The following is an 11,416-nucleotide window of genomic DNA, read 5'->3' on the forward strand; positions in this document are numbered from 1 at the left end:
CCCCCCTTTTTTCCCCCCACAGTTCTGCCCTTTGCAGTGTAATTATAGTCCTACATTAAAATTTATTTGGTTGGCATGGCTGATCATTCAACACATGTGGCTGTATTTAATTAGTAAAAAATATTTAGTGAACCCTTGCATTAAGGCAATTTTTTTTTTTTTTTTAAGCTTCAAAAGTAATAGGAAGCAGGTACCTTTAGGTGCCAATATTTTTTGAGTTACCCTGGCCCTCTAAAATACAGGTGCTCTGGTATGCATACATTGACTTGGCTGGCCTGCACATCACACTCAATTGCCTATAACAAGGCACAAAAAGTGAGAGTGGGCAGATCATCCATTAACTTTATGAAGAAAAATGAATATTTGCATAGCAGGTTTTGTAGGCGCCAAGGGAACTGAAATATTGTTAGCTATGTGTAGGTACTTGGAGGTGCCGCTAAACAAAAACACCATTCACAGACAGTTTGCATAAGTCAAAAACACAATAGTGAAGAGCCAACACAGTCAGGAACTGGAAAAAGAAAATGATTAGAAAAGAGATGTCAACTTTTACTGCTCTTTTATTTATTTGGAACTTGGGGTGTTTCACCCTGACTAGTGCTTAATCATAGGTACCCATGGGGGCTTGTTTTTGTATTACTATTGACGGTTTACAAAATATATTGATAGAAAGAGTCTCATAGCAACCAATTATAATTCATAATATAATGGTCTGACTTAAAAAAATAAATCTGTGACTGGTTGCACTAAAAGTGAACATGTCCTGTCCCTCAAAGCATATAAACCAACATTGCTGGTAATGTGCGACAAAAGGATGGTGTTTGGAAATGCTAGATCTCTTTAAATCTGATTCTGTGTGTCCAGGGAAGATCTTGGATACAGGTATTTGATTGTTTGAGAATAAGGCCTACCGAACCCAATGCTTGGCCTCAACCTCTGTCATTCAGCTGCCAACTTCCTTAGCCTCTGTGGTCAATCACAACACAAGAGAAACATAAAGGGTAGATTGTTCCTTCCAGGGTAAGGGACGGTATGACATTCTTAGTACTGAATAACTTATGCTTTCATATTTTAATTGAGTACAGAATAAAAATATTACACGGCTCAATGCTATTCTACTGATAATGGTGATAACTGGTACGGCTAAGTGAGCTGTTAGATCCATGTTTTTCATAGAAAAAAAAAATGCAATCAAAATTGCAATCAATAACATCCTACTTATTTATAAACTTTAATTCACCTTTATTTACACAGTCTTCACATTTTAAGTGTGCGTTCTTTCCATATAGAGATATTAGTGGTGTTAATAACTACCAAGAGCAAGTCTAAAACAAATTATGTGTACATTGTCAGGACATGAGGTAAGAGAGATCATGTAACAATTATTCTCATCCTATTATACAAGTATTCCTAAACAGATGTTAAGCACACACAAGAAAGCCTTTAAATCCTTTGACACTGAAACATAGATCTGAAATGTTAGCACAACATGCAGTATTTTGTCGAAAGACACAATTTGGAAGGGAACTATAACACTTCAAGAGGTCTGTAGGCGTCAAACATGTCCAACATTTTCCATACAGTGCAAAATGAATGAGAACGGAATTTAGTGGTATGGGTGCATTCTGCTTCCAATCATCTGCCAATTGTGTATGCGATCACCTTACATGATGGTTTACACAGGGGACCAAAGCATATCTAAACCCAATACGATAACATTTTTCAGATTACCAGTATTTAGAAGCTGCGTTAGCTTGCTTCCCTCTTTTTGTTTACCTGGTGGTCCCCTAAAAAACCACACCCATTACACCCACTCCTCTATTGTATCTATGTAGAAAGACGTGATTGCTTCCCAGGCTGGATATCAAACAAATCTGCAGTTATCCTTTTCTATTACATGGAAGTAGTGAGATCAGTAGTTCACAGAAGAAAGATAATTTGCTTCCAGTTCAGCCCACAGGAAGTTACAAGAACATTGCATTTCCAGCAAGATGAATATGTATTTTCTGTACTTGCTGCAAACAAAAGAAATCTAATGCAGGCGCCACATGCAACACTGCAATATATTATAATACAGGATTTATATAGCTTTAATAGTTTGTGCAGCGCTTTACAATATAAGGAGGACATTACAGTTACAATACAAATGAGACAAGATGGTTAGGAAGGCCCTGTCCCTGAGAACCTACAATCTAAAAGGGAGGGTCAAGTGATACAAAATGTTTGGTATTGTGTTTAGTTATCCTTAGAAGAAGTGTAATACACTTAGCTTTGTGTTGGTATATGACATGATGGGCATGAACATTGCATAGTTAGTCATTGTTTACAATCATAAACAATTACTATGGGGTACAGAGAGCTATCCACCACAATGTTATGTTAGATAAAATCCAATTGCCTTAAGCAACACAATTTTCTTACTTCCAGAGAGAAACGGTCACAGCTAAATTATTGCAATATTCTGCATATTCAATCTTTTAGGAATCCTTTAATAAGGAAGTGTGGCAGGTCTCTGCTTCATCAGCTTCTTTGGGGGGTCCTGGGCGACATTAAGGGTCTTGGAGACCCCTGATGTCTCCATAAAGAGGACCTGTCACATCTCTTTGCTACATACACGAGTGCAAACATGCGCCTGGTGCGCATTCGATTGCGCCCATTACTCCGCACGTTACATATCGCCGCGAATGTCGCAGTGAGTGCAATAATTCTAGGGCCATCAATCACTGATAACACTAAACTGATGAGTGGTAAAAGCTTTTAAAGTGTCACCTATGGTCAATGACGGGTATGGTAGTTTTTTTGCGATTTCGAGGGTGAGCGCAATTTTAAGGCTTGACATGTTTGGTGTCTATTTACCCGACGTGACCCCGTCTTTTATATTTTACCGAAAAATTGGGTAATAATAAATGTATTATAACCTGAAGTAAAAAAATAAAAACCACAGTGGTGATTAAATACCACCAGAAGAAAGCTCTATCTGTCCCCCCCAAAAAAGTATGCAATTCATTTCAGTACAGTGTTGCATGACGGAATAAATGTCAGTCAAAGTACCGCAGTGCTGAATACTGAAAAATGGCCTAGCCAGGAAGGTGGTGTAAACACCCCGGTCAGCAAGTGGTTAAAGAAGAGCAAGGAATCCCGGAAATGATGGTTTGGCCCCCACGGAGCCCTGATCTCAACATCATGGAGTCTGTCTGGGATTACATGGAGACAGAAGGATTTGAGGCTGCCTACATCCACAGAAGATCTGTGGTTAGTTCTCCAAGATGTCTGGAACAACCTACCTGCCGAGTTCCTTCAAAAACTGTGCAAGTGTACCTAGAAGAATTGATACCGTTTTAAAGGCAAAGGGCGGTCACACCAAATATAGATTTGATTAGATTTGGATTTCTCTTCTGTTTATTTACTTTCCATTTTGGTAATTGATAAAAATAAACCAATAACACTTATTTCTGAAAGCATTCTTGCTTTACAGCATTTTTTCACACCTGCTTAAAACTTTTGCACAGTACTGTGTATGCAAAAATAATTACACTGGGAAACAAAGTTTTTGTTGCATTGATACTAGCCCTTTCGTGCCATCGCCCTTGATAGCACTAAGAGGGCAATCGTCATGAGGTCTTGATGGAAGCGCTCTCCCAGTTCATCACTAACAGCACCAAGGTTCTCGGGGAATTGATCAAGGAGACTATTCAGGAAATTAAGCTTGACACTCATGTTGCACCCAAGATCATGAAAAGCCAACAGCATTCTAGTAATGAGAACCTCATAGTTATCTGCCTTTTTGTTACCAAGAAAGTTTTGTGTAACTGCCACAAAAGACAGCCATGCTGCCTTCTTGTCATTCATCTTCCTCTTGTGTAAATCAGAACAATCTCTGTAATCCAAAATGAATAAAAAAAGATAAAGCATATTGATGTCTGTAAAAAAATTGCCTAATTAGTATAAGGTTAGGATAGATGTAAGCCTAAGGGTTAGTTCACACCATCAGCAGTGTGTTTAGGTCCGACTCCGGACCGGAACACACTGCCCGCATTGCGACCGGCTCCCTATTTTTGAGGTGAATGGCACCGTAGGCACGCCCTGCGGCCGCAATGCGTTCACCCGCACGGCAACCGCAAGGCACATTGTGCCTGCAGTGCGTTCAAAATGGTGCAAGCACTATTTTGAACGCACCGCACGGAACGGAACGCACTGCACACACAATGTGGCTTGCGGCTGCCGTGCGGGCGATCGCATTCCGGAACCGGACCGGAACGCACTGCTGATGGTGTGAACTAACCCTAATTCCTAGTGCAAACAGCTATTCCTAGTGTAAACAGCAATGGATGTCATGAAAACTAGAGCATGTAGAGGAAAACCGATTTCATATTTTGAATCAGTGTTGAAAAAATACTTATTTTCTGTTGCATGAGATTTTTCAACTGATTGTAAGAAAAAAAATGTGTTCCCCAGTGTTATCAACTCCTTAAAGGGTTTCTAAACCCTCCGTTTTTTTTTTTTTTTTTTGCATATATCTACTGCTAGCGAGCAGTAGATATATGCAAAAAGTAAACTCACCGCTGTCTTCGCCGCTCGCTCCAGTTTGAAAAACCGAAACTGCTCGGGCGGCCGCAAAGCATCTTGGGTCAGGCGCATGCACAGTTCGGATTTTCGGCCGGGAGATGAGGAGAGACGCAAGGTAAGTCTATGGACGCGTGCACCCGCATGCAGACACCGTGGGACAGGAAGTGCCAGCAAGGACAGAAGAGTCAGCACTGGATCGGAGACCCGCCGCAGCGCTGGAGAGAAGGCTGAAAAGGACAGGAAAGAAGAGGAAGATCGGATTAAGAGACATCATTTAAGGTAAGTGTTTTACTTAACATGGGGGAAAGGAAAAAAAAATTGACTTTAATGTCACTTTAAGTAAACCAGGCCCCAAAAAATAGGGCAATCAATCACAGAAGAAAGTATTAATAAATAAAGATGAAGACACAATAGTAACATTTTCTCATCCTTGCATGCTGTACTAGAGTCTATGCAAGAATTTGTTTTATAACTTCCTTCTGTAGGATGCACTTCATCCTAACTCAATGAAAGCTTAGAGTCGCACAACATGCTCTAGACCAGTGGTTCTCAACTCGTGGGTCGCGACCCAAAAGTGGGTACAGCTTTTACTCTGTCACCACTTGTATCATAGCATCCTTTGAACCCAACAAAAACACTACCCAACATAGAGACATTTTTGTTTTGGAGAGAAAAGGGGGAGGGTGCTGAGATTTCAACAGAACTATTCTTATGACATCTAAATAGCCCCTGTGTCTCTTATCCTCCTGAAGAGGCAAGATGAAAGATGAGCATTTTTCATGAGACTTAATACTAATGGCTATTTAGCTTTCAGCATATCTTAAGTAACCAAACCCATTAGTTCAGTGTGGGTCTTCATGCTTATTGCATATGTGACATTTCAAATATTTTATAGCCTGGCCTATTCCAGTAGCAAGACGGAATACAGTGGTCATATTTTACGTGAAGTTCTCTCTTAAACAGTACTAATACAATAATGCATACACACTGTATTGCTTTCTGAAGTCAACTGACACCCTCTAACCCTTTCCTTGCTAAACGTGGCTGTGTTACACCACCACAAGGAGGAAGAAGCCTGCTGCGGCTTGCACGGATTAATTCTGGATAACTTTTCAGAATATAGATCAGGAAGGAGGCAAAGAATTTAAAGTTGTAAGAGCGTGTCTAAGGTATTAAACGTATATTTGTTGATGCGGCTCTATACGTGAGTCAAGCTCTTTTGTGTTGTTCGGAAATCTTGGCTGATTAGCAGAACATTCTTGTAATAACACCTCTGAGCTGGGGCACAAGGAAGCCTCTCACAGCTCTCCAAAACATTGATGGGAAGGAGACACATATAAACAATACCTATCGCGGCTTATCTGAGATGACAAAGCCTATCCCTGCTTTTATAATAAATATGCACTGACTTGTTTGCGAGTCACTTTATCAGCTGGGATTCCAAGGTGGGATTGGCAAGACGCCAAGTACAATGTTAGAGGGAGTAGCAGACCAGTTTTAAACTTTACAAAAAATAGCTGTCTTACAAGGAAAGGAAAGGGGGGAAAAACACAAGAAGGCTGCTGGGAGGGCTGCACAGAATATAACCTTAAATGAACGCACATTCCTTCTTAATGTTCCAGTTTAGCTCTTGTTAACCTGAAACTTGCTCAGTGTCGTCCTTGCTTGGTAAGGTCACTGATCAATATTCCAAGAGGCTTTGGTGGTCACAGAAGCCAACTATATACCAGAAATCAAAGGAGTCAATGTGGCTTGTATTAGATACCCACAGCAAAACATGATTGCTATGTCTATGGGCACATAAAAACACCCCTGGCTGCTTTTTTTTTTTACAGGGGATAGGTTGTTCAGCAGTTCACTACTGCGTCTCTAACATAAGACCAACTGGGGGCATAGGTAAATAAACATGCATGGCCAATAATTTTAAAAATATGATCATTTTTGCATCAGGTGGTGCTTGCACATCTCTGCCATATAATGTCTATGGCCAACTTTGAGCCACCAGTAACAATGAAGGGCATATGTTACATTTAAGGCTACCTTGGTAGCGCAAGCCATTTTGTAAATAATTTTTTTCCCTCTCTCACAGATTTTCAAGAGACTGGGGGCTTTGGAAGTGTGCAATCTCTTATCAATATATCAAGACAAATGAAACAGTTTATGTGCACAGGTTTTTATTTTTCCTTTACTCTCTGAATGCTGTCACCAAGTCCCCAGCCCATTTAATTTTCCTTTAGTTTGCCTTCATGCATCTACCATGAGTGCGATCAGGTACAGTGTTATACCAAACAAAGCATATTAGCATTCTTTTGGATGTCCATGATCCTAAAAACTTTCTCACAATTGGCTGGCTGGGATCACATGATTTCTAAGCTAAAAATAACGGTCTTTGATAGCCTATGTTCTCTGTGTTACAGAATGTATGCTTCCCCACGCTGTACTGAAGGCATGAACTGCTTAGAAAAAAAATGGTTCCTAGCACTGAATTTCCAAGGTATAGCGAGCACTAACATGTACTTTTATTATAAAGTGAACTAATTTTTAAAAGCTGCAACCCAGCTACATTATACATATTGCTATTACCGCTGGCAAAACTGGCACACCTTGCATTATCTGATGGCTCCCAGGCATCAAGATCCTCAGGTAGTTTTTTTTTTGTATAATATGTTTTTATGGAGTACGTTTTTCAATTAAGAAGACAAAAAATACATTACAGAAGCCAACATTCAGGGGAAGACAATTGACAATAGAGAGATCACATTACATACAGCAGGACATGCAACAATGTATATCGGTCAAACTCTAAGATTGTGTCCTGGAGTAGGAAACTTGGGCTCTTTAGGTGTGATCATGGGAAGTTGGGAGGAGGAAGGAGGGGAGGGTGAGGGAGGTTTAGGATTAAAACCGACATAAGGAAATGGGGGGGGGGGGGTCCTCAGGTAGTTTAAGTGTTACTGTATTACAGCCTTGTATAACAGAAAGGCACAAAATAAAAGTTATTTAACAATAGGGCCTCATTCACACGAGACAAAGCCAGCACAATATAGCTCCGTGCACAGCCGTATCGGGCAGCTCCCGGGTAGGACAGGTGCTGCGTGTGATTAGTACGCAGCCCCTGTCCTTCTCTATGGGAGTACGCGGCAATACGCCGCCCTACACTCAGCCCAAGTGCAGGTCTGTACAGGTGCGGGTGTCCCGGCTCGGACGCAGACAGGATCCCTCCTGTCAGCGTATGAGTACTGACACCCGCACGGAGCACCTGACATACCCGGGAGCTGCCCATTACGGCCGTGCACGCAGCAGTACGGTCCGGCTTTTTCCCGTGTGAATGAGGCCTAAAGCTGATACAATAGTCTGATATTTATTTTCTGGAAAAAAAGTTAGCATATATTTCAGCTGCCCCGCATCAGTGGCTTAGGATACACACGTGCCTTTCAGCAGGCTATTAGATCATTACATTTTTGTCTCAACACCTGTTGCATTGTGCACTTTTCAGTATCGCAAAACCAAACTGGTTTTATTCATACCATTTAATTGAAATGTATAATTTCAGTGCTATACAAAGATTTTTCAGCATCTTCTTTCAATACACTTTCTTCATAAAAACCTTTTCATTACATTTACCAGTCTCCCACCCAGATATCATTCTTCATCCAAGATTATAACATTTAAGAAAAAACTCAAAGCAGATGCAGAAGAAAGGAAAGTCCAGAGAAATACTAAATATAAACCAATAATGATTTGCTGTCTGGGTTTGTGCAATAATAGCACAAGCAGAACGTCCTGTGCACGATCAGGCTTTATTACAGACTGCCCAGTCTGGTGAGAATCTTGGGCGGCAAAAGATTTTCCTTTTTCCTTTTCTTGATTAAAAATAGTGAATTCTGCCACATTGACACATCCTGGAAACACCGGTCTATGACCCTCGTAGGCCTCTGCCTGGAGTGGACTCTAGTCAGGGTCATGCAAGGGTAAAATCACATACAGCACTGAGCAGACAGCCAGAATGTACTCTTGTGTATTGTCTATCTTCAAGCATACAGAAGTGGGGCACCCTGCAAGCTGGAACCTTTTCAGAGAAAAGCATCAGCATGTACACTGCCTGTAAGACAACATTGTTTGCAAGTTTGTGGTAAGGTGTGGTATGGTAAGGTGCATTCTGCATCAATTTTACCATTAATATTTCAAAAGTTCACTTCAGTTCCTGCCCCGCTGGAGTTTATACTCTAACATCTCTACTATAGTTACAAACAGTGGCGTCACAAGGGGGGTGCGGGCCTGCACCGGGTGACACCATTATAGGGGGTGACACCAAAATTACCAACAGTCATTTTGGTGTTACCCCCTCTGAAAAGTTGGGCACTCGGTCATGGACCGAGTGCCCTACAGCTGTACAAGAGAGAAGGGGGCCCGGGGGCATACCTTATCCTGCCGGTTGAATGTCCCCTCCTCTCTCTGCCGGCGTCCATCACCGAGATGGCTGCCAGCAGTTAAATGCACGCAACTTAATTACACGTAAATACAATGATGTCACAGGCATGCATAAGGACGCCCCGGAGGGTGACACCCAGCGACCGCTCCAGGTGACACCCAGTCTGGGTACGCCTCTGGTTACAAGTACAATCTTTTCAGCTATAGACTATTGACCCAACAGTATGTTTTTACAATTAGGAAGTAATCCAGCGCACGTACAGGTAACATGTAATATAGAAGGGCAATAGGACAACCACATAATCACACCAGTGCTACAAGGCTTGCGCACAGTGGGGAAATCCATAAATACTGGAGCAGACAGAAGCTGGAGTTGTTGCCCATGGCAACCAATTAGCTTCTATCTTTCATTTTAGAGACTGAAAAGAGAAGCTGATTGGTTGCCACAGGCAACCGCTCCAGATCATGTCAGCTCCAGTTTTTATGAATTCCCCCCAGTATTTTCATCCTTCCAGGCAGATACTGTAGTGCATTTAACTTAACTTACAAAGTTGAGCAAGTAGATTTACAGCTTTACAATAGACGAATGTAATTGTTTCATGTGAACCTATGACCAGACTATGCATATCAAAGTATTTACATATTTTGTAAATTCATTTGAAAACACTTTAAACCAAGCCTTTGTTCACCTCTGCAGCTATAGGCATTGTGGAGAAATGTGTTGTCAAATCAGAAGGCAAACAAAAACAGAAATCACAAACAGAATTCACAACTTCAACATCTCCAGGAAGCTTTTCTTATATCCTTTACATGGGGTAGTCATACATATTACAATTCTAAGTATTGTGGCATAACTGTACCTGTGTAGGAGCTGTCTTGAATTCATCTTTTGTGCCCATAATTTTCTGCAACTGCACAAATACAAAAAGTAGTTATTTACTGTGCATATCATTGTCATGACGTTCCATGCTTTTTACGGTTTCATTCAATAACTGAAACTCCTGTTCTTCTCAAAGAAAGACAGTTTAAAAAACGTTTTCAGCTAATATAACAGCAAATTGGAATAAAACTGTATTTTAAGCTCTGCTCCAACTTGATACAAAATATTGAAGATCTGGTAGGCCTGTGAACACGGTTTTATTGACCAGTGACTTAAAGAGAAACTATACCCATATCTTTAACTACCTCCCGGCCAGCCGCTGTGTATACACGGCCTGCAAAATAAAAATGTTTGTTCAGCCAATTAAAATGTAAGATGATTTAATGCGGAGCTGTATGCTATGTGATTTGTTGCCAAAAGGGGTAAAAGGTCCATTTTAAGGAGACATGCCCCTATGATTCTCCTAAGAACAAAAATAGTTTTGTTTCCTGGCTCAAACTACACACATTGTTAAAGTGACATTAAACCCTCAGATTTTTTTAACATAAAACAATACTGTAATGTGTGCCTTACTGTAATGGTAGTTTCCCTTCTCTTTGCTGCTCTTCCTTTTAAATCTGTATCTGTTCTCATGCTGGGCAGAACTTCTGTTTTGCAGCAGACTGCCTTGTCTGTGGAATGGATACATGGTGTCTGTGTATAGGTTTGTAACCTGAGCCAGCACTACAGGAAGAGGCCCTGAGCTGCAAAGGGAAGTTCTCCCCAAGCATGAGAAGACATGAGGATTTAAAAGGAAGAGCAACAAAGAGAAGGGAAAGTACCATGGATTACAGTAAGACACACATTACAGTATTGTTTTATGTTAAAAAATCTGAGGGTTTAATGTCACTTTAAGCTTTCCCACTTAGAATAATCATCTAAAATGTGGAAAAACATACATTAGCATGCAGCATCTGTAGAAGGCTACAGTGTGCATCCTGCCTTATGACTATGTCACATATGTGAGTATCCAGGTTGCCTCCTTTATGGAGAGAAATTACATTTCATATCCCTTATTAATGTAAAGTAACGGTCATGAAGAGCAGCAAGGAGAGGACAAAAAAAACATAAGGAGGTCTAGCTACAACTGCTCTCATAACCACTGGGAGATGCACTGGGAGAAGACAGAGGCTTGTCCTTAAAGGAGAACTATGGGGTTAAGGCTTTTCCCCATAGTTCTCCTTAGGGTAATGGGAGGACACAAACTAGGGTCCTCCCGTCACCCTAGGCTCAGTATACCGCCAGCTGCAGCTCGCGATATATTGAGACGCCGCAGTATACTGCGAGCTGCTGCTCGTGGTATACTGAGACGCCGCAGCTGAAGCGGATCCCGACAATTATGTCTGGATCCGCCCAGCTGCGTGACTGACAGCTGGCTCTGCCTATCTAGAGGCAGAGCCAGCTGTACCCGCCCCCTCCCCCGTCCGTTCCGCCAGTCAGCGCTGGCGGATCGGAGCGGGGAGGGGGGAATCCAGCCCCTCCCCTGTCACGGCAGAGAGC

The 11,416-nt window shown here is 41.5% G+C and overlaps 1 protein-coding gene across 1 annotated transcript in view; it reads right to left on the reverse strand.

The window, feature by feature from the left end:
* MICU2 (mitochondrial calcium uptake 2) overlaps nucleotides 1-11,416 on the reverse strand; it is a 280,638-nt gene that overhangs the window by 24,741 nt on the left and 244,481 nt on the right. The window contains exon 7 of the mRNA XM_018564948.1: nucleotides 9,858-9,908. Coding sequence (XP_018420450.1) covers nucleotides 9,858-9,908 — 51 coding nt within the window. The remainder of the gene's footprint in view (nucleotides 1-9,857; nucleotides 9,909-11,416) is intronic.

This window comes from Nanorana parkeri, unplaced genomic scaffold (assembly GCF_000935625.1).
Source record: "Nanorana parkeri isolate BGI_ZX_2015 unplaced genomic scaffold, ASM93562v1 scaffold799, whole genome shotgun sequence".
Lineage (NCBI taxonomy): Eukaryota > Metazoa > Chordata > Amphibia > Anura > Dicroglossidae > Nanorana > Nanorana parkeri.